Genomic DNA, 24,964 nt, shown 5'->3' on the forward strand with positions numbered 1-24,964 from the left:
CAAACCTCCAGTGGAAGGCTACAGTAATAGAAAATGCAAAAGTATTTTTCACCAGTAGGGGACACTAAATATGGAGGAAAGTAAAAATGCAGACTGAATTTTGAAACGTAGAATAAGTTGAATGACTCCAGCTGGATTGTGGATCGAACCAGCAACTGCAGGTTAGGGTAGCAGCCACTCCGCCTTCTGAGCAATGCCACCCTGTAGGATAAGCAGAATGTTACAGCAATGGGAAATTAAATTTTTACCAGTAGGGGTTGCCAAATAATTTTACGGTCATTGTGAAAGGGAAAAAATGTCACAGAATATATGAAATTACAGCCAACGTGTCCTGAATGAGCTAAACATTGGACCTTTTGCTTTGGTTGTTTGAGAAATGTGTCAGGAGTTAGCAGCAGCAGAAGAAGTTAGATAAAAACAATGGTGTAGAACAGTGATTCCCAAAATGTGGGCCGCGGCCTCATGGTGGGTCGTGGTGGTACTGCAAATGGGTCAAGAGAGGTCATTAAAAATATCATTCATTTTTGCAAATATTATTTTAAAAATGTCTTTTATTGTAAAATATTTATTGCACAATTAAAAAATATGTTTATAGGCCTAAGTAATAACCTATTGAGTGTTATTGAACTGTCACAATATTTGAGAAACCTTATACAGCTCGTGATTGGAACGTAGTTCTCTGGTCATCATTCCAGGGGGTCATTAACGGAGGAGCACGTAGTATGTAGTGGCGGGAAAAGTGGAGCGGTGGCTTACCGATGTAAAAAGAAAAAGAGAAAACGCATCAAATGAAAATGATAATCAAAACAAATCTCTGAAAACAAAAAAGAGGTGTCATTGGAAATAAGTGAGTACATACTATAATGTTGGGCCATTGTTAATAATAACAACAATAATATTATTATTATTATTATTATTATTATTGTTGTTCTATAATTATTATATAATACTATAATAATTATTAATAATAATTTAATAATTATTATTATTACATAATTATATATATAATTATTATTAATGAAAAGTTACGTGGTCTGAGAACGCAACATTTTGTCTATGTACTGTTTATAAGACAAAGGTGGGCCGCAGACATTTTGTAGATTTTCAAGTGGGTCCTGGGTTGGTAAAGTTTGGGAATCCCTGGTGTAGAATTTTGTGACGCATTCACGCAATAACAAATTAACACAATCAAAAAGGCAGCAGCTGTACCATTACACCACCAGGGAGCACAGTGTCTGATTACTCTGTTTTTTTTTTCCCCCTCCCTATGCCTCACAGCAGCGATGCTGCGTATCCTTTGCCCCGTCCCGGTCCTCCTTATCTAAAATAATTAGCATTGTTATGAATAGCCGATGGCTGCAGACAAAGTAGCAGATATGAGATATAAAAGAGAATAAAGCAGCTATGAATAACGTCAAAATAAATAAGGAACGTGTAGGAGTTCCTTCGCTGTTCAGCGTACTTGCACCATCCTGTCGAGAGGAAGTTCTGCACAGAAACACACACACACACTGACACTGTGTTTAGTGCACTCTGTAAAGGTGAGACGGTGGGTGTACGAATGTGAAAAATCTGACACAAGCATCTGTGGTTCCTGCTCACCTCAAAATCTAAAACTTGCCATGCAAATGTTTTCATGAATACCCAAAGCATGCAGAGTGATGCTCTGAGGCCCCTCTGCGGCCACTAATCCAGGCCTGCTAATCAATTACAGAGCAATTCAGCACTTTCTCTCCCCTCCTCTGGTGTCCATTGCCATTATTTAAAGGGCTGATTGTGTTTTTACCTCTAATGAAGGGTACTCTGTCGCACACACTCCATTGCCAAGCACAAATGCACACGTTGGCACACGAGCACCACCGCAGCGCCCCCTACCCAGCTGTTGTCATGCGAGCGTGCGGGCCCTAGCAACAGCGAGAGATCCTGACGAAAGCAGGAGAATGGGTAAAAGAGAGGGAGAGAAAAATGAAGACAGAATGGGGGGGGGGGGTTAAAGCATTAATAAGTGATGAGTCCAACAGTGTGAATTGCTGTTAGTTAGCATCGCTGCAGCGCCGCCTTCATTTGCATGGCAACCCTGACTGACTTACGCCATTTCCTCTTCCTTTTTTCCCCCTCACTTGTCGTTTCTATTTTGGTCTGCTGTCCCCTGACTAGTCCGAAAATAAATAGATTTTTTTTTGTTCTTAATTTCTTTGGCTGCAGTCTGCGTGCTGGCTCGTATTCACTGTATCCTTTCTACTTCTTCCTCGGTAACACTTTGAAAATGACACATATTTTATCTATATTTAGCAGCACCTATTTTCTTTTTTTATGCATCTCCTCCATCCTTGTCCCTCCTGTCTCAAAGAAGGAGGGACTGTGGACAAGTGAAGCTTCAGGGCTCCCCGCATTCCTGGGTGCCTACGTGTTTGCTCATAATGGTTTTTGCCATAATCATGGTTTGCTTCTCACCTTCTCACCGGTTCGGTTCATTTTGGTACAGAAAGGGCAGAAAACACACGACATAAACCTGCTTAGCTTTTGTGTAAACAGCTCGCATAATTAAAACATATATAAAAAAATAATAAATAAGTAAAACATAAAAACTGATTGCACCTAATTCTACCAAAAATAACATTCCAAATGAAAAAACAAGAATACAGCAATCTATCGATCCATCCATCCATCCATCCATCCATCCATCCAATACTATTACATACTGTTTATAACCTTCTAAATATGTTTTTTTAACATTATTAGAGCCCTTTAGAGATTAAATAACACCCCTATGGTCATCTTAACACTCTCATCACCTACTACAGTAAACATAACACAAAACAGGGGCTATGTAAGACATAAATAAGACATACTAAAGACTCATTAAAGACGTTAGCACTGGCAGAGTTCCTTGTTGTCCTTCCTTGTGTCTGTACAGTACTTCCTGCAGCGGCTTTTGACTGATAAGTGTCTGATAACGTTACTGACTCCTCGTAAGGAAGTTTTTTTTTGTTTGTTTGTTTTTTATAATTTTTGTTGTTTTGTTCTATAATAATAGGACAGTATAGCGTTTCTGAATTTATTTTTTCAATCATTTTCAGAATCATAAAAAATATGAATGTAAAAACATTTTTTAGAAAATAATTTTCGTTTTACGTGCAGAAAACATTGTGAAATATGTATAAATAAGGGCTGCATGGAACTTATTGTTATTGAACTTATTGACCATCCTGGCGCGGTGGAATTCAATTTCGGTTCTCATCTTCTTCATCAAATTGCTGACACTCACAGCTTTCTTTGGCTCCATGGTGGGTTATTTAGTTGTCGTTTTCAATGTTTCTTTTTATTCCTTATTCATTTGCCTTTATTCATTTCCATATTTCACCAAGAAGGGGAAGTGTTCCCGAGTAGGAGAGTTTACACAAATGAAAAGGCCGTTCAAGGTCTGGCTTCTCCTTGGCACTATCGCTACCTATGACCAAATAAGACACGTGACTTTCAGAGGCAAGAACTACTTCCTGCTCCTCACCCAATGTGTTCCATGTGGGAACTTAGTACGCCTCTGTACCAACAAATCTAAATACATGTATGGCTAAAAGGCCAACTTCTCTCTGCACTTGACTTGACTTCCTGCCTCAGCTGAAATCACGCCATACCTTACACCGAATGAATGAATGACAAAAAGGAAAAAGATAAATGGCAGAGGGCATGGAGTTAAAACCCCCCACTAAAGATGGTGAAGAAGTGGTCATCGCAAGAATCTCAAAAAGCTCCTGGAAAAATGACAAATAATTAGAGGAAAGCAGCCCGGGATACAAAGCCTTACAAACAAGCACTCCACAACAACAACAATATTGCTCCCGGAGGCGTTGGCAGACTAGACGGGAATTGATCTCGTCTCCCACGAGGAGATGTTTGCAGAGACGAGACTGAGATGTGGAGGAATCGCTTTCGCTCTGTACGTGTGTGCGGCTCTCGGGCCCCGCAGGCTCTCTCACCGTTCCCGTCTCTCCCATCACTCTGGCTCTTTATCTACCCTCTCGCTCTTTCCGTCAATCTCCATCTGCTGCTCTCCTTACGTGTAGGGCGGGCCCCTTCAATGTAGGGGCGGGTTATGAATTGGATAGAAAGCGGAGAAATCAAAGAAAAGGCTGCTGATAGAATCACTGTCCACAACGATGCTGTAGGTACGCATATATCTGCACAATACACAGCATTGACATCCAGTCTTCTCGCTTCAAATAAAGTGCTCCAATAAAGAAACATAGCACAATAATAACAATAATAACAATAATAATAATAACAATATACGGATTGGTAAGCGTGTGCAAAAGATGAACAAATGTTTCCTCTAACAATGACAAGCTCTTAATCTGCCCACTGTCGCTCTCCCGCTCTCTCTCCATTCTTTGAATTTCTTCCTCTTCTCCCTCCTCCTCCTCTTCCAGCCTCCCTCACAGCCTGTCTTTCTCTCTGCTGGCATGTTGTGACAGGGTGTAGAACTGTGTTATACAGAGTTCTCCTCGCCAAGTGCACATTATCCTGTAATGCTTAACACCCATTTTGGAATAAAAGGGCAGGCTTGGAAATTACAGCTTACGTTGCTTTAGCACTCCGCACAACCGTCGGAGAAAACATGTATTGTATGTGTGCATATATGGGGGATTTCTCTTTGAATGTTTTGAGCTGCCGTTTCAATGCCAGCGTTGAGGTATTGGAGTTGTGGCGTCGTGGAGGTTTGTGTGGATGAATTCAATTTCCCACCGTGGATGGAATACTTTTCTTTAGCTAGTAGCTCATTAAGCGAGAGAGAGTGACTCAACAGCACCTCTGTGGTTGGAGCCAAGTAGTGCGCTCTATGTTACATAGAATCCTTCATGCTGAGGTTAATAAGTTGTTTTCCTCATTTTCTACTGCTTATCCTCACGAACGTCACAGGCATGCTGGAGCCTATCCCAGCTGTCTTCGGGCGAGAGGCGGGGTACACCCTGGACTGGTGGCCAGCCAATCACAGGGCACATATAGACAAACAACCATTCACACTCACATTCATACCTATGGACAATTTGGAGTCACCAATTAACCTAGCATGTTTTTGGAATGTGGGAGGAAACCGGAGTACCCGGAGAAAACACACGCATGCACGGGAGAACATGCAAACTCCACACAGAGATGGATGAGGGTGGAATCGAACTCAGGTCTCCTAGTTGTGTGGCCTGCACGCTAACCACTCGGTCGCCGTGCAGTCCGTAATCATCATCATCATTATTAAAACAGTCATTCATTCATTCATTCATTCATTTCTACCGCTTTTTCTTCACAAGGGTCGCGGTGGATGCTGGAGCCTATTCCAGCTGTCTTCAGGTGAGAGGCGGGGTACACCCTTGACTGGTCGCCAGCCAATCACAGGGCACATATAGACAAACAACCATTCACACTCACATTCATACCTATGGACAATTTGGAGTCGCCAATTAACCTAGCATGTTTTTGGAATGTGGGAGGAAACCGGAGTACCTGGAGAAAACGCACGCATGCACAGGGAGAACATGCAAACTCCACACAGAGATGGATGAGGGTGGAATCAAACTCAGCTCTCAGAGTTGTGTGGCCTGTGCACTAACCACTCGGTTGCCGTGCAGTCCGTAATCATCATCATCATTATTAAAACAGTAATATCACTTCAAAAAAGTAATTTGTACTAACTTGTACTTCCTGTTTGCATCATCATTATGTTTGTCCTTTGAAGCAGAAAAAAATGTGTTTCCCTGTCCCGATCCCAGCTGTCTTCGTGTGAGAGGCGGGGTACACCCTTGACTGGACGCCAGCCAATCACAGGGCACATATAGACACACGTTCACGCTCACATTCATACCTATGGACAATTTGGAGGGGCCAAATAAATGAAAAAAAAGAACATTTAGTAATTAAATGTGCATGGAAATGTACCAAATGATGTTTATATTACAATGCTTTTTTCCCCCCATGAGTTCAGCAAGTAACACTGACTTTTTCTATTTGTTGTTCTGTGAGTTGCTGAACGGTTGCCACCATGTTCATGCATGAGTAACCGCCGGTGTGTTTCCAGTTTCCTCCACTCAATCCACCTGTGTTTTACCCCAGCCTTGTCTTGTCAACCTTGTAAAACGACACTGGAACATGCAAGGCAAACAACACACACGCTCTGCAGTCACATTGGCGTAACCAAACAATGTGCAACTTACAAGATAGCCTGAAGTGTGCACTGTCTAAAATAACCCTTTGGGGGGGTGGTTGTGGTGGAAAGAATACAAAAGCAGTCAGGCAAGCGTAAAGAATCAAACACTGAAATTCACTCTTCTCTTCTCATCTTTTCCCCCCGTCGCTCCCGCTTCCTCTCCTCCATTTCACATATACACACTCTTCTTTTATTCACGTATGGATAAATCACGGCCAGAGCTGGAATGAAAATGACGCTAATCTGCAGTTACCATAACACACACGTACATCAATTATTAACACCTACAATGACCCCACCCCACACCCCCTTCATCTCTTTTTCTTCTGGGTCTCATCTATCTTCCTCTTGCGGTGCATATCTCCCTTGATGGATGGGGACATGTTAAGAGCTCTCTTGTGTTTAGCTAAGTGCTGTGGTAGGCTTTTTCACATGACATTATAAAATCAGTGTTTCTTGAGAGTTTTCCAAGAATGGAGAAAAAAAAGACACATTCAGTAGCTTTTATACACTTACTGGCACAAAACATGTTTTTTTTTGCTCCCTTTGTGCATTTGAAATGCATAGAAGGACTTAATTAGTACGTCGTGTTGAGAGGGAATGGTGGCAAGCAGATTTGAGCGTTGCCATAGCGAGGATGTTCATTCATGAGTCATCCATCCACGATGATGCCACTCCCATCCGACCGCCACATCACAGCGTCTGCTACTTGGATCAAAATATCAGTTTAACATCATTTTCTGAATGTATATGGTACAGTAATCCCTCGCCACGTCATGCTTCACATTCCACATTTCACTTTACCTTGTTTTTTCAGAAAGATATTTATATTTGAGTAATTGTCCAATATTGCACTGAACTAGTTTGTTTGGCCCATATTGTATCCTTCTGCGAAATTGATTACACACCGTCCGTACATGTATGGTACAGCTGCTAAATAATCCACCATGGGGCCAAGAGATTGCCAACATTTTGATAAAGAAGCCAGGACATACTTCAAGTTTGCATTCATTCATTCATTTTCTACCTCTTACCCTCACGAGGGTCGTGGGGGTGCTGGAGCCTATCCCAGCTGTCTTCAGGCGAGAGGCGGGGTACACCCTGGACTGGTTATCAGCCAATCACAAGGCACATGAATATTTGTCAAAGCAGGCACCGCTACTGTCTTGGCTGTGCTATAATTTTTCAGACAAATACACCACACGGTGGCGCTGTTATTAAACCCCAAAGTTAGACTCTGTAGGTGACGTGTAGGTGGTGTCCATGTTATGAACCAGTTCAATTCCTTAGTTAATTTTCACTGTCCATTTCATAGCAGAAGGTCCTTTTACATCTTTAAAGATACCATCTTCATCATTTGAAGATACCATCTTCAAAACGATGACCACCTTGAAATGTCTCCCACAGCTGAATGGGCTCCACAAAACACAAACAGTAACTTGAGGGTGTTTAGCTGAATCTCCACCGAATTTGGTACACACCTTTAGGGGACTGAATAACACAAGTCTGTTAAATTTGAGTAAGATTGGTTGAAAAACATGGCTGCCGTCATGCAAAACATCTTTGCAGAGTCACTGACTGGCACTTAACAGCTAATTGCCCATAAGTCATTAAAACTTTGAGGGTATACATGTATTGCATCATTGCCAACGTGTCTTCCAAAGGATTTTGACCCCACAAATGTAATTTACAAATGACGTGATGAAAATACGTAGGTCATATATTGTGTTAATTCTACTCATGATAGTAAACATCCATTCATCTGCTCTTCTTTCTGCAGGTAACCGTTTTTTCCTGACCTCCTTTGGCGCTTTGTATATCTCAGAGGTGCAGAAGGAAGACGCTCTGTCCACCTACCGCTGTATCACAAAGCACAAGTACAGCGGAGAGACTCGGCAGAGCAATGGAGCCAGGCTCTCTGTTATGGGTATGCCACCTCTTCATATGAAGAGAATGAAGTAGTGATCTCTTCTGTGTGTTCATTCATCTGCCCTGCTTCGACCCTGTAGACCCTACGGAGTCCACCCCGTCAGTGCTGGACAGTTTCCAGTCCGGTGAGGTGAAGGTAGGGCACAGCGTGGAGCTGCCCTGCATCGCTTCCGGTTACCCCAACCCCACCATCAGGTGGTTAAAGGATGGGCGGCCCTTGCCGGCAGACTCCCGCTGGACGCGCCGCATCACAGGCCTCACAATATCCGACTTAAGGTTGGAAGACAGCGGCAACTACATCTGTGAGGTCACAAACAGCTTCGGCTCCAAAGAAGTGACGGGTCACCTCAACGTCATAGGTGGGTGAGGAGAGGATGAGGGTTTGAACAGCTTCCTGTTCATGAATGATGACCAGTAAGCTTGTTATGCAAAATGTCATTTCTTAAGATGTTCTAACAATAACATGTGTCCCTAAAGTCTTTTTTATGGCCACCAAACGTGGGAAAAGCCTATCATCACTAGTTTTCCCCACTTTTTGGGTGGTAGTAGAGTGCTCATCTCCCAACCTGAAGGTTGCGGGTTCGATCCTCTGTCCTCCCAGGATCATGTTGAAGTTCTTGGGAAGGATACTGAACCCCCAGTTGTTCCTGATGGTACATTAGGTAAATGTACTAATAGTGCCAACGTGCTTTGACGGCCTTGGAGGTGATTGGCTGAAGACGCAATTTTACTAAAACCTCAGCCAATCCTCATTGGTTAAGTGGTTATCTCACACCCTCCCTCGTCACTCTGCAACATTCTCACTGCACTGCAGAGTAGTTATGAAGTTGGTGATATATTTTTAGGCGGCTGCAGTAACGGCGTGTCGAAAATGGTAACGGTGTTATGCTGACAGTAAAAGTAATTATTTAGATTACCCATTACTGTAAAAAGAAACGGCATTAGTAACGCAGTTATTCCCATCACTGGTCAAGCACGAGCCGGGGTATCTGCAGCTGTGGGGACACACAGATACCTGCTGGAGAAGAGCGCATAAATGGAGGACAATGTTTCACTGCTTAGCTCACTTTGTGTTGCAAACAAATTAATCTACATTTTGGGTCCCCACTTGAGGGGTGATGGTGGATCCCGTAGGCAAACAATTTGAGAACCACCAATATACACTACCGCTCACATGTTTGGGATCACTTGTAAATGTCTTTGTTTTCCAAAAAAAAACACATTTTCATGCATTTCACAAACAATTTTTTCCATTTCACAAACAATTAAAATGAATCAGATGATTTTCAAAGAAGCATCTCCATTTTTGCATAGAGGCAACTGTCAGTCCTCTGCATCAATCTCCTGGTATGGCTGCTAATCCAAGTTCATCATTTTATAAAGCTAATAGATGATTAGAAAAGCTATCTAAAAATCTAAACTGAAACTAATATCTCTTACCATGCTGTTAACTACTCCCTTCAGAGAGCAGCACAAACTGGGTCTAACAAAGACAGAAAAACACTGCACAACTGTGCAAGAGAGTGTGTAGTTTAAGACAAAGATGCCTCACAGCTGCACTAAATAGTAGCCATCAAACACCAGTGTCAGTATCAACAGTGAAGCGGCGACTTCAGGATGCTGGACTTCATAACAGGACTGCCAAGAAAAAGCCATATCTCAGACTGGACAAAAACATTTCCAAGTCATTCCAAACTTTGGAGCGGTAGTGTATGGCATCTATTACGATGAGCAGAGTTCCAGTGTGTATGTTAAAAATGCTGTGCTCCCACAATTGCTTTGGAATACCACTTTAAAATTCCAGCATCTTTGGAACAGAGACGCCGGTCAAAGCAGAAGAACCAACACATGCCAACTGATGTTTGTAGTCTTGGTCAGTCACTTTTCACCAGTCCGATGTACGTATCAGGGGATTGGAAGAAAAATTGGTGAAGTCAGAGTGGACATTGAGCAGACTGGCCATGAGGCACATCACTACAAAACCCACAGACATGCTGTGACAGGACATTCGAGCCAGGACACACACACACAAGCTGACTGCCTATAAAGAACGTTATCCTGTGTCACTTGCACCCAGACACACACATTCAGCAGCCATTGAGTACCTTGCACCAGCTGCTTTATTATTCAGTGACATCTTCTCCCTTGTATGTCTGATTTTCACTTAGGTTTACATCCAGAATGCATTCAAATATAATGGTAATGGAATGTATTTCCACTAAGAACACACCATTTTTGCATTTTCATTGTCAAAAAGGCATTTGACGCCCTTCTTCTGGTGGACTGAGCTTAAGGTACAGGACTAAAACTGCACTCATTGCAATCAGAAAAAAAGACAAACTCATGGATGTGCTCCACTGATTCTTTTTGGTCGAGCCAGGTCAGGGTTTAATACGCTCTCCGGAAATAAGAATTTATTCGCCACTATAGTGCATAATCAATGTTTAGATTAATTCTTACAAGCCTCTCTCTCTACCCTCCATCTTTAGAGCCCCTGCGGGTCACCTTGTCCCCCAAGAACCTCAAGACAGGCATCAGTAGCACGGTCATCCTGTCCTGTGCTGTCCAGGGTTCTCCCCACTATACTGTGTCATGGTACCGTAATACGGAGCCCGTCCTGCCTGACCAACACTTCTCCATCCAGGGCGCTCACAACGAGACCTTGTTTATTTCTGCCGCCCAAAAAAGACACTCAGGAGCTTACCAGTGCTTTGCCATACGCAAGGGTCAAACTGCCCAGGACTTCTCCATCATTCTGCTGGAAGGTGAGGACAAAAACGTCAAGGATGTCTCTGTAGATGAAGCCCTGACTTTTTCTCATCATTTTACTCAGATGGCACGCCGCGTATTGTGGCCTCCTTCAGCGAGAAGGTGGTAGTACCAGGCGAACCCTTTTCCCTGATGTGCACCGCCAAAGGAGCGCCTCCCCCAACCATCACCTGGACCCTGGACGACGAGTCGGTGGCCCGCGACCTGTCCCGCGTGCGAGCCAGCCAGTACACACACTCGGACGGCAGCACCGTGAGCTACGTCAACGTCAGCAACCCCCAGATCCGCGACGGAGGATTGTATCGGTGCGCCGCACGAAACTCGGCCGGTAGCGCCGAGTACCAAGCGCGCATAAACGTAAGAGGTGCCTGTCTACTTTTCAATATCAGTCATACTCGAGGCCTCACACGGCCTCATCCCTACCCGCTCCCCAACCCTTCTATTTCTTTATTTCTCTCTCTCTCCCTCTCTCCCTCTCTCTCTCTCTCTCTCTCTCTCTCTGTACATATTTCCTCACTTTTCTACCTGTTCTGTCAAGTGAGCACTCCGTCGCAAACACAGCATCTTACAGCATCTTGCAGACATGGTATACCCCTCATATTTCACCAACCACTTTATTATATCTCAACAGACAATGCTCTACTAAACTACGGAAACCGGGCTATACAGTACGTAAGAGTAGTCACTGTACAGCTTGTACAGCAGTACCAATTCGATGAATAATTTATTGTATAAATAACCACAGCTGGCCGTACCCAATGTGACACCCAAGTCCAACGGCGATTAACAGGTGCTTACGAAATAAATTGAATGTCATAGTTTTACCCTTTATTTTGTAACATAACATGTCACCCAATTTACATGTGTAACAAATTAGAAATGCAAATCTGAAATATAATATAAATACCCTTAACACAAAATATAAATTATGTTACGAAAATGAACAAATAATTCATTCATTTCTATATTTTCTACCGCTTATCCTCATGAAGGTCGCGGTGGGTCCTGGACCCTGGACTGGTGGCCAGCCAATCACAGGGCACATATAGACAAACAACCATTCACACTCACATTCATAACTATGAACAATTTGGAGTGGCCAATTAACCTAGCATGTTTTTGGAATGTGGGAGGAAACCGGAGTACCCGGAGAAAACTCACGCATGCACGGGGAGAACATGCAAACTCCACACAGAGATGGCCGAGGGTGGGAATGAACTCGGGTCTCCTACCTGTGAGGTCTGCGCGCTAACCACTCGACCGCTGTGCAGCCCTGAACAAATAATAATAACTAAATATGAATAGTAATGTTAATACAACAATCACCCACACAGTTTGTACACAATAATACTGTACAAGCTACAATAGTAATAAATATCTAATAATAATTGGACCTATATGAGGAATTATGAAATCATACTAGTAAATCTGATTACGTTATAAAATAGCTCAGATAGCTAGTAAAAAAAAAAAGTGTGCCCTTTCTGTGATGTGCTGCAAACGGTTCAGAGGAAGACATTTTTCGCCAAATGCTTTGCAAACATTCTGTGATGTGGAAAAAAAAAACATCACTATTCAAACCTTATCAGCCACCTGAAACGCCAGCGTCACGACAAAGCTAGAGGCTCGGGGCTTCTCAAAATTTGTCAAATCTAAATTCGTCTGATTCATTCTTCCGACTCAAACTCCTGTTAAATTTAAATTGAAAAAAACAATACATATGAAAAGTTGATCAGTTCAGTATTGTTCTTGAGAAACAGGAAGTTATTGGTATGGGATGATGCCGCCATTCATTGTTATACATATATTGAGTGCCAGGACGATTGTGCCAAGCATGGTGGTGGTAGCGTCATGGTCTGGGGCTGCATGAGTGCTGCCATCACCGTTGCTGTGGTTCATCGAGGGGAAACATGAATTCCATCATGAACTCTTGCATTGTGAAGAAGAGCATGATCCCTTCCTTTGGGAAACCGAGCCGCTTGGCAGTTTTCCAACATGATAAAGAGCTCAAACACCCCACCCCCCAAGAGGCCGAGGAAGCTGAAGGGGATGGATTGGCCAAGTATGTCTTCTTCTCCAGACATGAACCCCATCGAGCACCTGAAGCGGAAAGAAGATGGAGGTGGAAGTGGCTAAAATCCACTAGCTTCATCAGTGTGGAGGAAGATTCCAGAATTCCACACCCAAGGGGTTTAAGGCTGTGCTAGATAAGTACTTATTGTAAATATCAACACTTTGGACACAATTTGGACACGGTCGCTGTGAGGTGGACTCACTTCTGTTGGCAGCTACGTATATAGGCAATGACTATACTGCTATACAAATATGTACACTGACTATTCCAAAGTACTTTCACTTGTAATTGCCCCTAGATAAGATGCGATAAAAGGATTGTAAGGGTTGACGTAAACACAAGGAGGAAGAAGAGCACAGAAGCAGATGGTTAAGCTGTGGATGGATGTCACGAGAGAAGAGGAGTGACGGTAAATTCTGGTGACAGAACCGGTGCTGTCAGGATGCTGAGTGACCTTGATGGACGTGTCTCCTCTGTGTCCTCTCTCATGCTTTTCTCCATTCTTTGGTGGAATGTGCTGATGTGACACACAAGTTCGCTCTAAGGAGATGCTGTCGTGACAATGAGCAGCACTGCCAAAGAACTTCAGGGCCTCCATACAACACAAATTGACACACACATGCATGCATGGACCTGGAGTACAATAGTGCTTAGCCACTTATAGAAATGGGATACACTCAAGGTAGGGGGCCAACTGCCATTGTTGAAAATGCACTCGAATACACTGTAGCCATGTGTGTTTTTATGGTAGTGTGTGCGAGACTGGTGCTGCTGAATAATACATCTTTGGCTAGGCAAAGCTGAGACTTCAAAGCTCAGCACACACTGAGAAAAGGAGGCGAATGAGAGAGGGGGGAAGTGTGTGTATATATGGAAGGCGACACAAAAACAGAAATGTGTACAGGATGAACATTTTGTCTCCATTAAAATTGGTTGGCTGTATAGAGCACTGTGGACATTTTGTACATACAGTACAGTGGTCGTTTTGGTTATTAATGTCTTTGAAAATTCATTAATTCATTCATTTTCTACCACTTATCCTCACAAGGGTTGCGGGGGTGCTGGAGCCTATCCCAGCTGTCTTTAGGCGAGAGGTGGGGTACACCCTGGACTGGTGGCCAGCCAATCACAGGGCACATATAGACAAGCAACCATTCACACTCACATTCGTAACTATGGATTTTGGAGACGCCAATTGACTTAGCATGTTTTTGGAATGTGGGAGGAAACCGGAGTACCCGGAGAAAACCCACGCATGCACGGGGAGAACATGCAAACTCCACACAGAGATGTATCAGACAACGTATTGTCTGCCGAGGCATGGCATCCCACCCTTCTTGAAGGGCAGCCCTCACGTCGTTGAGGTTCTGGGTTCTGACGATGATGCCGGTGCCTGGTGGTGTGGTCTGGTACCGTGCAGATCGTCTAGGGCGCAGACCACGCTGATGTAAACAGTTTCCAATGGTCTCACGTGACATTTGAGTGCCTCTAACCTCCCTTAAACATGTCTGGAGTGAAGTGGCTTTCATCATCTGGTTTCTCAGGGCAGTGTTCACAATGTAGCGGTCATATCCCTAACTTTTTGTGAGTAGTGTATGTGACCTACTACTCTCTGGGACCATCCGTAGGCGGAACATGTACAGCACACTAGCCATCATTTCTGCAGAACGTTCTACTTTCTCTCTTTCTCTCCTTATCCCGTAATCCCCCTTCCCTGCTATTCCTTCCCTTCAAAATTCCATGTCCGGCCCCTGACGCCATCAACTAACCATCTTATTTTCCTCTCTTCTTCCTCTTCTTCTGGTCAAATCTCTCCCTTTCTGTCTGTTTCTACCTCCCTGCCATTCTCTTCATTACGTCCAACAGGTAATCCAAGGATTCGGCCCATGAAAAACATCACAGCCGTGGCAGGACGAAGCTCTTTTGTAAACTGTCGCGTGATTGGCTACCCGTATTATTCCATCAACTGGTACAAGGAAGGACTCCTGCTGCCTGACAACCATCGACAGGTGAAATTTTTGCTCTACAGGTAACATAAATGTCTTACAGTATGACTAGGCCAGGCAAAAAGGATGAATTCTGCAAGTACGATATTTGCAGGCTTTCTTTTGCGCCCCCCCCGCCCCCCAGTTCACATTCTTACATAGTCATTTTCCAACGGTGATTAATGGCTGAAAAATGCATACAAATATAACAAAAGTAGTCATTGAGAACTTTACTGTTGAGGATATTTTCGCCCTGTCGTTATTTATCACCCTTGAACTTACGTTAAGTGACCTGCAACGGAAGTGTCAGCTACATTTGTGGTTGTCTTTGGAGGTGGTGTTCGAAAACGGCACTCTGAAGCTCACCGATGTCCAGAAGGGGATGGACGAGGGGGCGTACGTCTGCAGCGTGCTCATACAACCTCAGCTGTTCATCAAGCAGACTGTATACGTCACAGTCAAAGGTGAGTCAATGGATTTTTTTGGACTCCAAATTATCATGAATAGCATATGGTAAAAAAAAAAACTGACTTAAACTGATGTTCCACATACGTAGGCCGAATTCGAACTATTCTTGTTTGTTGAAGTAGTTTCAACTTTAATGCAAAAGGCTTTTTCAGTTCTAAATTTTCAGGTGAGGAGTCTCACTGTTTATGTCTCTGGTGGGTGTGTCCCCTAGAGGTTGGTCACAATTAGGTTGGTGTTGAACGACCGTCCTGCATAACAATAGGTTATTGTTTTGACGTAAAACGGCTTATTTCCTACTTATCTAGAATTTGGACATTGTTATCCTCAAAGCAACGTCCCCTTCCTTTTGGGATGCAAATGATCTGCTGACTCTGGGTCCAAAGAAACTGCCTAAAGGTTATTTGGTCTCTCCGCTGTAGAGGTCATGCATTTTCAATTCTCATGTTGCCCAGACAAACATAATATAGCTTTGTACTTTCTGTACTAGTTTCCTACTAAATCTTACTGCAATGTTAATAATTTAATTTCAGCTTGTTCCTATTTTTATTTGGATGATGCTGGTTCCAACAACTCATACAGTGGTTTGTACAGATAATTGAAGATTAAAGTTCTTAATAGTATTTCACATGATGGATTATGATGGAACATGCAGCCTGACAGAAAATAATTGCAAACCACTATTTTAAGCAAATTTGGTCACCTTGTTAATAGTAAAAGTCTATGTTTTTTACTCAGGATATAACAAAGTGTAAAGCATTTTAGACCTGAAAGCTTGTGAGTAATGCAGGAAGAGAAAGCTGTGTGCATTGCATCTAATAACCCCTGATTAAGGGGCGGAATGCTAGTGGGCTCTTGCAACCAACAATTACACACAGCCCAAGTGCCGTGCAAAATTTTTCCTGTACCAGATGTACGGTGGATGTGTTTGCTTTTTACTTGTTGCTTTGTGTGATTATTTACCTTAAAACAAATACCCAATGTGCACCTCATCCGGGCTGTGTGAAAACGGTACGGTTGCTTTGTGTTTGCGTTCATGCGTGTCAGTGTGTGCTCGTCATGTCTCTGATTTAATTAGATGAATTTTAATGAGGTCCAGATTAAATCCCCCAGATGTCTCAGCTGTACCCCCCACCACCACCCTCCCCAACTTTGAATCACCTCTATGGGTCTCCATGGCAACACCATTCTCCCCCTGCGGATGGGGCTCTAATTAGAGCAGCTATTATGGGCTGCTTTATCAGGGCAGGGCGGGTTGGAGTGGAGAGGTTGGCGGGGGCACCGGCGTAGCGGCTACTGGGCTAGATAGGCAGGTTCAAATGGTTCGTTTTTGGGTGGGGGTCTCTTTAAATTGGGTGAAATTTTAATTTCTCTCCTTCTCATGCCCCCCCCCCCGCACACACACACACACGCACATCTCACACCGCTGACTCTCCACCTTGTGTCCTTTCAATGCCCTCACATCTTCAAATCGGCACGTCTCCTCTTTTCCTATGTACTGCCTTCACATCGTTTCTTTACTCTATCCTTCACTTATTCATATCTGACTTTGAATCTCTGTCTTCACCTCTTACTCACCCTGCTCATTTAAACAACCATCAAACTGTTTGACTGTCTTTTCCGCCCCTTTTATTTCCATTACTCGCATTTCCTGTCTACTCTAACGCTCCTACCCTTTATTTCACCCTGTTGCCTGTCCTTGCATTGTCTGCACCGCCACTCTGTTTTCATCATCGCTGCCATCACTTTTATGTCACATCACTATTTCTCTTCCCTCCTCTTCCTCCACACCTTTTCATTCACGTCCAAACCCATCCAGTTCCACCCCTGATCCAGCCGTTCGACTTCCCACCGACCTCCATCGGTAAGCTGATGTACATCGCCTGTGTTGTGGCGTCCGGCGACATGCCCATACGCATCACGTGGCGCAAGGACGGCCAGGAGATTGTGCCGTCGTCGGGCATCACCATCGACACCAAGGAGTTCATGAGCTCCCTGCAGATCTCCAAGGTGTCGCTCAAGCACAACGGCAACTACACCTGTATCGCCAGCAATGACGCCGCCACTGTGAGCACTGAAAGGCAGCTCACGGTCACAGGTGAGGATGATGAAGGGACAAAAAAACACACAACTCGGCAAAAAATCACTAAAGAGCAGAAGGCCCAATTCCAAAATCATTGATGCAGCTTGTATAGCAGTAGAGATTCACTATCCACTGGAAATGACTCAAGCCACAGCCATGATTGTCTAAACAGCTGGCAACACCTCAGAGTGAGCATGTCCAAATTGTGTCCTTGGTGTCAATATTTAGTGTGAGCGCCATCATTGATCTGAGCACAGCTGCACAGGTTGTTGCTGGGATCCTCTTCCACTCCTCCATGAAGACATCACTGGTGGAGCTGGTGCATGTGGACAGCTTGCACTCCTCCTTTCGTCCTTCTTTCCTTCCAGTTGAGGATACCCCACCCAATTGGGTTCAGGTCTGAGGAAGACCAGCAAGGAACTTGAGGCCTTTTTCATATTGGAAAACTGCCATGCGGGCCATTTTCTCGAAGGAAGTGGGTTGTGTTTTGCTGAATTAATATTTCCCTCGAGTTTGCATGTTCTCCCTGTGCATGCATGGGTTTTCTCCGGGTACTCCGGTTTCTTCCCACATTCCAAAAACATGCTAGGTTAATTGGTGACTCCTAATTGTCCATAGGTATGAATGTGAGTGTGAATGGTTGTTTGTCTATATGTGCCCTGTGATTGGCTGGCAACCAGTCCAGGGTGTACCCCGCCTCTCGCCCAAAGACAGCTGGGATAGGCTCCAGCACCCCCACGACCCTCGTGAGGAAAAAGCAGTAGAAAATGAATGAATGAATGAATATTTCCCTCTATGAAGCGCAGCTCACCTAGTGGTGGGAGCACTCATGTAGCACCAGATCATGATACTACCAGTACCATACTTGACTGTCGGTATCACAACACAATTATTTCTCACACTTGTGTTGCCAGCTACAGTATGTAGACAATAACAACTGGGTATTGAATCATTTTCAGTGGATAGTAAATCTATACTGCTGCCCAAGCTGTACGCTAACTACTCTAAAATATATCCAAGTTTGCCTTCTATAGTGTTGACTCTTGAGAATATTGTGGAATGCTGATGTATGAGTCGTGTACTCACTTTTGTGAAATATAGTGCCTGGAAAATGAAAATATGTACCGTATTTTCCGGACTAAAGTCACACTTTTTTTTTCATAGGTTGGCTGTTCCTGCGACTTATACTCCAGAGCGACTTATAAATGAAAAAACTGTTTATGTTACATAAACATTGGACACCAATTCCGTTCATGTTTATTTTTTGTGTAGCTGAATAACTATTGTGTTAGCATATCTTACACCAATTCAGCCTGTTCTCTATTCTTTTATTGTTAGAACTTGCCTTCCAGTAGGTTTTGGTCAAGTAGTTAGTAAAATAAATTACGACTTATACTCCAGTGCGACTTATGTATGTTTTTTTCTACCTAATTATCCATTTTTGGCCTTGTGTGACTTATAGTCCAGAAAATACGGTAAATCTGCATGTTTTAGCTGTAAATTTAATGTGTTCTTTTTGGTCCATGCCTCACGTAAGACTAATGGAAAATGGTGATGATCATCAAACAGCAATGAAAGCATTACTTTCATGACAGAAACAATAATGATTGTATGTGATACTACAGTATGGTAATAAATCAATGGTTTCTCGTTGTTCAATTTAACATTCGGTTTTGTATTTATCATTGCAGTGCCTCCTCGTTTTGTGGTGCAGCCCAACAACCAGGATGGAATCTATGGGAGGTCGGGGATTCTAAACTGCTCTGTGGATGGATACCCTCCACCTAAGGTCATGTGGAAGCATGCCAAAAGTGCACTAGGTACCGTAAATCATCATTTCCAGCACTTAAAGTTGTGCATTTACTTTCTGGTGTTATGTTCCAGCATCCTATAATAATCGACATCTCGATCGCTCTGTGTTTTGTTTCAGCGGGTATTGGGAGCCCACAGCAGTACCACCCAGTGCCTCTGACGGGCCGCATTCAGATCATGAATAATGGCTCACTGCTCATCCGGCATGTCCTGGAGGAGGACCGTGGCTTTTACCTGTGCCAGGCCTCCAACGGGGTGGGCTCCGACATCAGCAAGAGCATGGTGCTCACTGTTAAGAGTGAGTATATCAACTCCAACACCTAATAGTAATATAATTTCATTACCCAGAGAAGAATAGTTTATAGGTCGCTCTTGGGGCTTGAGACCTTCCCCGATCTCCAATATGATACAATCATTTTAAACTGTTAAATTCAATTAGGCTTATGAAAGTGACTGTGGGATTTTTATCTGGAATAGAATATAAGTACAAAGTTGGCATATGAAGCGTTCCCATAATAACCATTTTATTATTTATGGTAGTCCTGTTGATATTGTAGTGTTGTATGTTTCTATACACACCACATGGGCAGCTAAAGTTAACATGAAAGGAAAAGTGCACTTTTGGGGGGAAATTTGCCCATATGCGCAAACCTCATTATCTGTACATTTGCCATCGTTTAACACGAGAATACAACATTCTAACTACATGTATAGGTCAGAAAAGTGGTAAAGCATAATAGGCCCTTTTTAATCCCGGATGTGCACGTGCGTGTCGGATAGGTTGTGAGAATGTCAAGCAAGTGAGCCATTGATCCCGCGCCCCCTTGGGATCTGTCTACAGACAATCAAAAACACTTTGAGCTTAATCATTATCTGCAATCAATCGGTGCAGCCTGCCCTCGCTGTCAGTGACGCCCCGCATGATGAAAAAGCACGGCGAGAGTGCACACGGGCCGCCATTACGAGGCGAACAAGAGAGCAATATTAGCTCCATCGTGCTGGACAATGACCTTATCTACCTGCTGCTCCGACAAAAGAGATGTTCATCTCACAAGTGTATTAGTATTTGCGCTTCCATGCCGTCACTCCAACACCTTCCTCTTGCTTTACTTGTGGCGTTAGTGTTATCGATTGAATCGTTCCTCTCCTCTGCCTCTCTCAGTTTTGTCTGTTTGGTTCAGTGGCGAGGGGGGGTGAGATGAATAAGTGATGAGAAACAGCAGAACCTTCCACCTCAGGTCAATATTGTGTGTGTGCATGTGTGAGTATGTGTGTGTGCGCGCCAATCAGCCGGAGAAGATAGAGTGCACAAGTGATTTTGTGTACAGAGGAAGGCAGAGTGTATCGCTTTTGCCTCTTCATTCACCTAGACCTTGATGTTAACTATTGGAGAATGAGAGAGGAGGTTTATTGACTTTACCTCATTGCCCCTTTGCTATGGAACTCGGTGACTCTGAACTCCTTTTCTTTTACCGCCCTCTCTGCTCCTTCACCCCCATTTAAACCCTGCGTGTTATCAACTCGCTCTTTCTTGTCCATCACTTTAATCTGCCGCCATGGTCTCACCTTCGCCGCCGTCCCTCCTCCCTCCCACCCTTTATACAGTCCCAGCCATGATCACAAGCCACCCCAACACCACCATGGCCAAGAAGGGTTACGTTAAGGAGCTGAACTGCACCGCCAGGGGAGAATGGCCCATCATCATTCGCTGGGAGAGGGGCGACACCGTCATCGACCCTGACCGCAATCCCCGCTACTCTATTACCACCAGTCCCAACGAGAAGACGGATGAGGTGTTGTCCACCCTCAAGGTAAGGAAACACTTGATGACAGCTGATGATGATGACTTTATGACCGTTGTTTTCACAAGTCACACACGCATTTTGGTGCAGCTCCGACCTCCCTCAACAGTCAACAAGCATTGTCGACCTCATTCTGCGGACCTTGGTTCAAGCCCACAACAGACGCAAACAGTCAACAGATGCCAGCTGTTGTAGCCTTAAGAGTCAGACTGGACATCAAGTTGATATTCTGGGCAACTCATTGACATTCTGATTGATATTTTTGCTTCTAACCACTAAATGTTTGTGTTTGGTTCTGATTTTGTCCATGTAGAACGCACTACAGCTAATCCAATGTGACTAAAGATGTGTTAAGCCGTTATTCAATATTCATGGTACACATATTTGTAATCAGGCATAAATGAAAATTCAATTTAAATTGTTTTCTTGATGTAGGAAGATTAATTTTCAGTGTCGTAAAAAATAACCAAAAATTACTCTGATAACCTGAAAACTAGGCTGCACGGCGGAGTGGTTAGCGCGCAGACCTCTCAGCTAGGAGACCTGAGTTCAATTCCACCCTCGGAGTTTGCATGGGTACTCCGGTTTCCTCCCACATTCCAAAAACATGCTAGGTTAATTGGCGACTCCAAATTGTCCATAGTCAGTCAGTACAAGTTAAAAGCACCCAAACGCTTACTTTGTATTTGCAAGGACATGAAAAATGCATTTGTGTTATTATTATTTTTTTCTACTCCAGAAATGACCCTTTTTCAAGCTCTAGAGAATATACGTTCTTAACCACAACAGCTCCAATAAAGAGTCGCTTGTCTTTCTAATATTTGTACTTTGTCTCTTTGCAGCTGAAGCCAGCAGAGCGTGAGGATTCGGTCTTCTTCTCCTGTCACGCCATCAACTCGTATGGTGAAGGGCGAGGGCTCATTCAGCTCACTGTACAAGGTAGCTACTCAAAATCTAACTGCCGTCTCCATCTCCATTTGTTGCACTGACACAATCCCCACTACCCCCCGCTTCACCCTCAGAGCCTCCAGATCCCCCGGAACTGGAGGTACGAGAGGTGAAAGATCGCAGTATGAATTTACGGTGGACTCAGAGGTTTGATGGGAACAGCGTCATCACCTCCTATGACATCGAGTACAAGAACAAGACCGGTGAGTTCCACAATTGGTATATCAAATACAAAAGAAATCCATTCAGTTGACTTACAAACAGGTTGAATACTTAAAAAAGACACAATACAAATACATAATCACATGAGAGGTTTAGTGTGCAGTTTTCAAAGGGAAAAATTCAATGTCATTTTTCCTCTTATTATCAGATTCCTGGGAGCTGAAGCACGCAACTCGTAACATCTCCCCCACTAACAATCAGGCCAACATAGTGGACCTCCACCCAGCCTCCGTCTACAGTATCCGCATGTACTCCTACAACGCCATCGGCAAGAGTGAGGCCAGTAAAGAACTCACCATCAGCACGGAGGAAGCTCGTAAGTACGACACACAAATATTGAAAAAAGCCCTACAATACTGTGTGGGAAATGTGCTGGCCAAAATGCAGCCAGTTTTTGTGTGTTTGTAGCTTTAATGCTAATGAGTCGGTATTGTGTACACTGTAACTCTGCACTTGTGCCACCTAATAGATGCCATATACAGTATCACATAAAACTATGTAACATTAAGGAGTGGGACAGGTGGACACAAATGTTAGCAACACTAGCATAGCTATGTGAGCTACAGTGCTAACATTCCACAGCAGCATCATGCTGGGTAGCCCATTCCCGGAAGAAAAACAAAATAATCAATTTTGGGAACTTTACAGATCCCGCACCTCTAGCTGACTGACAAATACTTGGCAGAGTGCAAGGCTTCATTTTAAGCTGTTTAGTGAAGCCTGCTTTATTATTAAAGCCACAAAGTGTAGTGTCAGAGGTGGTATCATGTCCGTGAGGAAGGAGGTTTTTTCTTCGTGATGTATAATATTGCGGTTTGATTATTGCTTCCTCACCGTGTTACATTTTTTTTGGTAATTAATGAATTAGTAATTGCTGTTTTGTGTAGACTATGGTCTATTATTAGTCAGAACATATTGAAATACCATTGATATGTACTGTATAGTATTATGGTCACTAGGCGACAGTAATGACACAAAACACTGAGCTATTACCTTACATTATATTACATTACCTTAACACTACATGAAGTCAGCCATGGCATATCCGACATGAGAGAGTAAAAAAAGGTTCTCCTCACATTCTGTGTGGAAGTGGGAATAAATACATTTGAGGCTAGCTGGTTAGCCTGTCTCGAGTTTCTGCAGCATAAGATTACGAGGTGTGAGACTGAATAATAGGATAACGAATTACAGAGGTGTTCATTTTATGTCTACAGCACTCGCATAACATTAAAACCCAACTTTAGACAATCATAAATAGGTTTTATTTGCTCTATTTTCAGAAATATTCCATTTATTTGCATTGAATTCTATATTGCATAAGTTCTGGAACCAATTAATCACTATGAACGTGGGACGACTGTAATTAAAAAAAATTACACCTCGAGTCTTCTTTCAAAAGTGGAAGAAAACATTGAGGAGATTTTTCTCGTGCTTGGGGCTCATAAACAGGCTCTTGAAAACCATATATTTCTATTAGAACAGCATGTAAACAGTCAGTGTTATATTTTGTGTATATTTTTAAGTGGAACAAACAAAAACCTGTTTGAAACTGTTTTTGCAGAACCTGATGGTCCTCCAATAGATGTGATCCTGCAGCCGGTGACCTCTCAAAGCATCCGTGTCACTTGGAAGGTATACATCCCTCGTTATTATTTACAAAATTGTTGGTACCCCTCAGTTAATGAAATAAAAACACCCAATGGTCACTGAAATCACTTGAAATTTACAAAAGTAATAATAAATAAAAAAAAAATCAAAATCAGCCATCACTTTTGAATGGTTGATTAACATAATTATTTAAAAAAATAAACTAATGAACCCTATATAGTTTTAAGTTGTGTTACGTTACGTTATATTGCTTTCAGTATCATAAGCATCAGTATAATATCATCAGCCCTCTTATCACTAACTTTACTAACTTTGAGGTAGCTTTATTTTATTGTAGTATATGACATTAGTATCAATATCAGTGTCAACATCAATGTCCCTATCAACATCAGCATCACTCTTGTCACCATATCTATGACTATATCTTCCACTATCTCTCACCCCAGGCTCCCAGGAAGGAGCTTCAAAATGGAGTCATCCGGGGTTACCAGATCGGTTACAGAGAGAACGGCCCAGGCAGCAACGGTCAGTACAGCATCGTGGAGATGAAGGCGACTGGAGACAGCGAAGTATACACACTGGACAACCTCAAAAAGTTTGCCCAGTATGGCGTGGTGGTTCAGGCCTTCAACAGAGCCGGGACCGGGCCTTCCAGCTCCGAGATCAACGCCACCACACTGGAGGATGGTAAGAAGCGATCCTCATGATGTTGCACGTTGGTACTTTAATGAAGTTGAATTCTCCACCGCAGTGAAAAGCCACCGCATCTCACAACAAGCCATCGTAATCGATGTTTTTGTAAACAGCATGGCGCCGCGTGAGCAAGTGGGAGAGGAAACTGTCGGCCGCTTTGATTCACACTTACTGTGCGTTCTGTGTCGCTTTCTCACCGTCTGAACAGTGTCCATCTTTTTTTTTTTTTTTCTTCTCCGCCCCACTTGAAACGGCAGCGTTCACTCTGGTAACGACAATGAATGCTTTTCACACAGGCTGCAAAGCACTAAAAGAGCTGTGTGATTAGAAGGAAATTCACCCACAACTGATCTGTTTTACTCAACAAGACCAAAC

The 24,964-nt window shown here is 43.3% G+C and overlaps 1 protein-coding gene across 3 annotated transcripts in view; it reads left to right on the plus strand.

Annotated features, from left to right (window-relative positions):
• Positions 1 to 24,964, plus strand: part of dscaml1 (Down syndrome cell adhesion molecule like 1) — a 108,723-nt gene that overhangs the window by 60,411 nt on the left and 23,348 nt on the right. For 2 of the 3 annotated variants that reach the window (XM_058080709.2, XM_058080711.2), the window contains 15 exons: positions 7,977 to 8,123; positions 8,206 to 8,484; positions 10,615 to 10,890; positions 10,959 to 11,258; positions 14,835 to 14,977; positions 15,288 to 15,417; positions 17,238 to 17,516; positions 19,193 to 19,321; positions 19,432 to 19,611; positions 20,919 to 21,124; positions 21,958 to 22,054; positions 22,138 to 22,266; positions 22,434 to 22,601; positions 23,850 to 23,920; positions 24,343 to 24,583. In XM_058080709.2, coding sequence (XP_057936692.2) covers positions 7,977 to 8,123; positions 8,206 to 8,484; positions 10,615 to 10,890; positions 10,959 to 11,258; positions 14,835 to 14,977; positions 15,288 to 15,417; positions 17,238 to 17,516; positions 19,193 to 19,321; positions 19,432 to 19,611; positions 20,919 to 21,124; positions 21,958 to 22,054; positions 22,138 to 22,266; positions 22,434 to 22,601; positions 23,850 to 23,920; positions 24,343 to 24,583 — 2,775 coding nt within the window. Of the gene's footprint in view, positions 1 to 7,976; positions 8,124 to 8,205; positions 8,485 to 10,614; positions 10,891 to 10,958; positions 11,259 to 14,834; positions 14,978 to 15,287; positions 15,418 to 17,237; positions 17,517 to 19,192; positions 19,322 to 19,431; positions 19,612 to 20,918; positions 21,125 to 21,957; positions 22,055 to 22,137; positions 22,267 to 22,433; positions 22,602 to 23,849; positions 23,921 to 24,342; positions 24,584 to 24,964 lie in introns of those variants that run through there. The other variant, XR_013627976.1, reaches the window with a different exon arrangement.

Source organism: Doryrhamphus excisus, linkage group LG8 (genome assembly GCF_037039965.1).
Source record: "Doryrhamphus excisus strain RoL-2023G ecotype Guam linkage group LG8, RoL_Dexc_Guam_v1.1, whole genome shotgun sequence".
In the NCBI taxonomy this organism is placed as follows: domain Eukaryota; kingdom Metazoa; phylum Chordata; class Actinopteri; order Syngnathiformes; family Syngnathidae; genus Doryrhamphus; species Doryrhamphus excisus.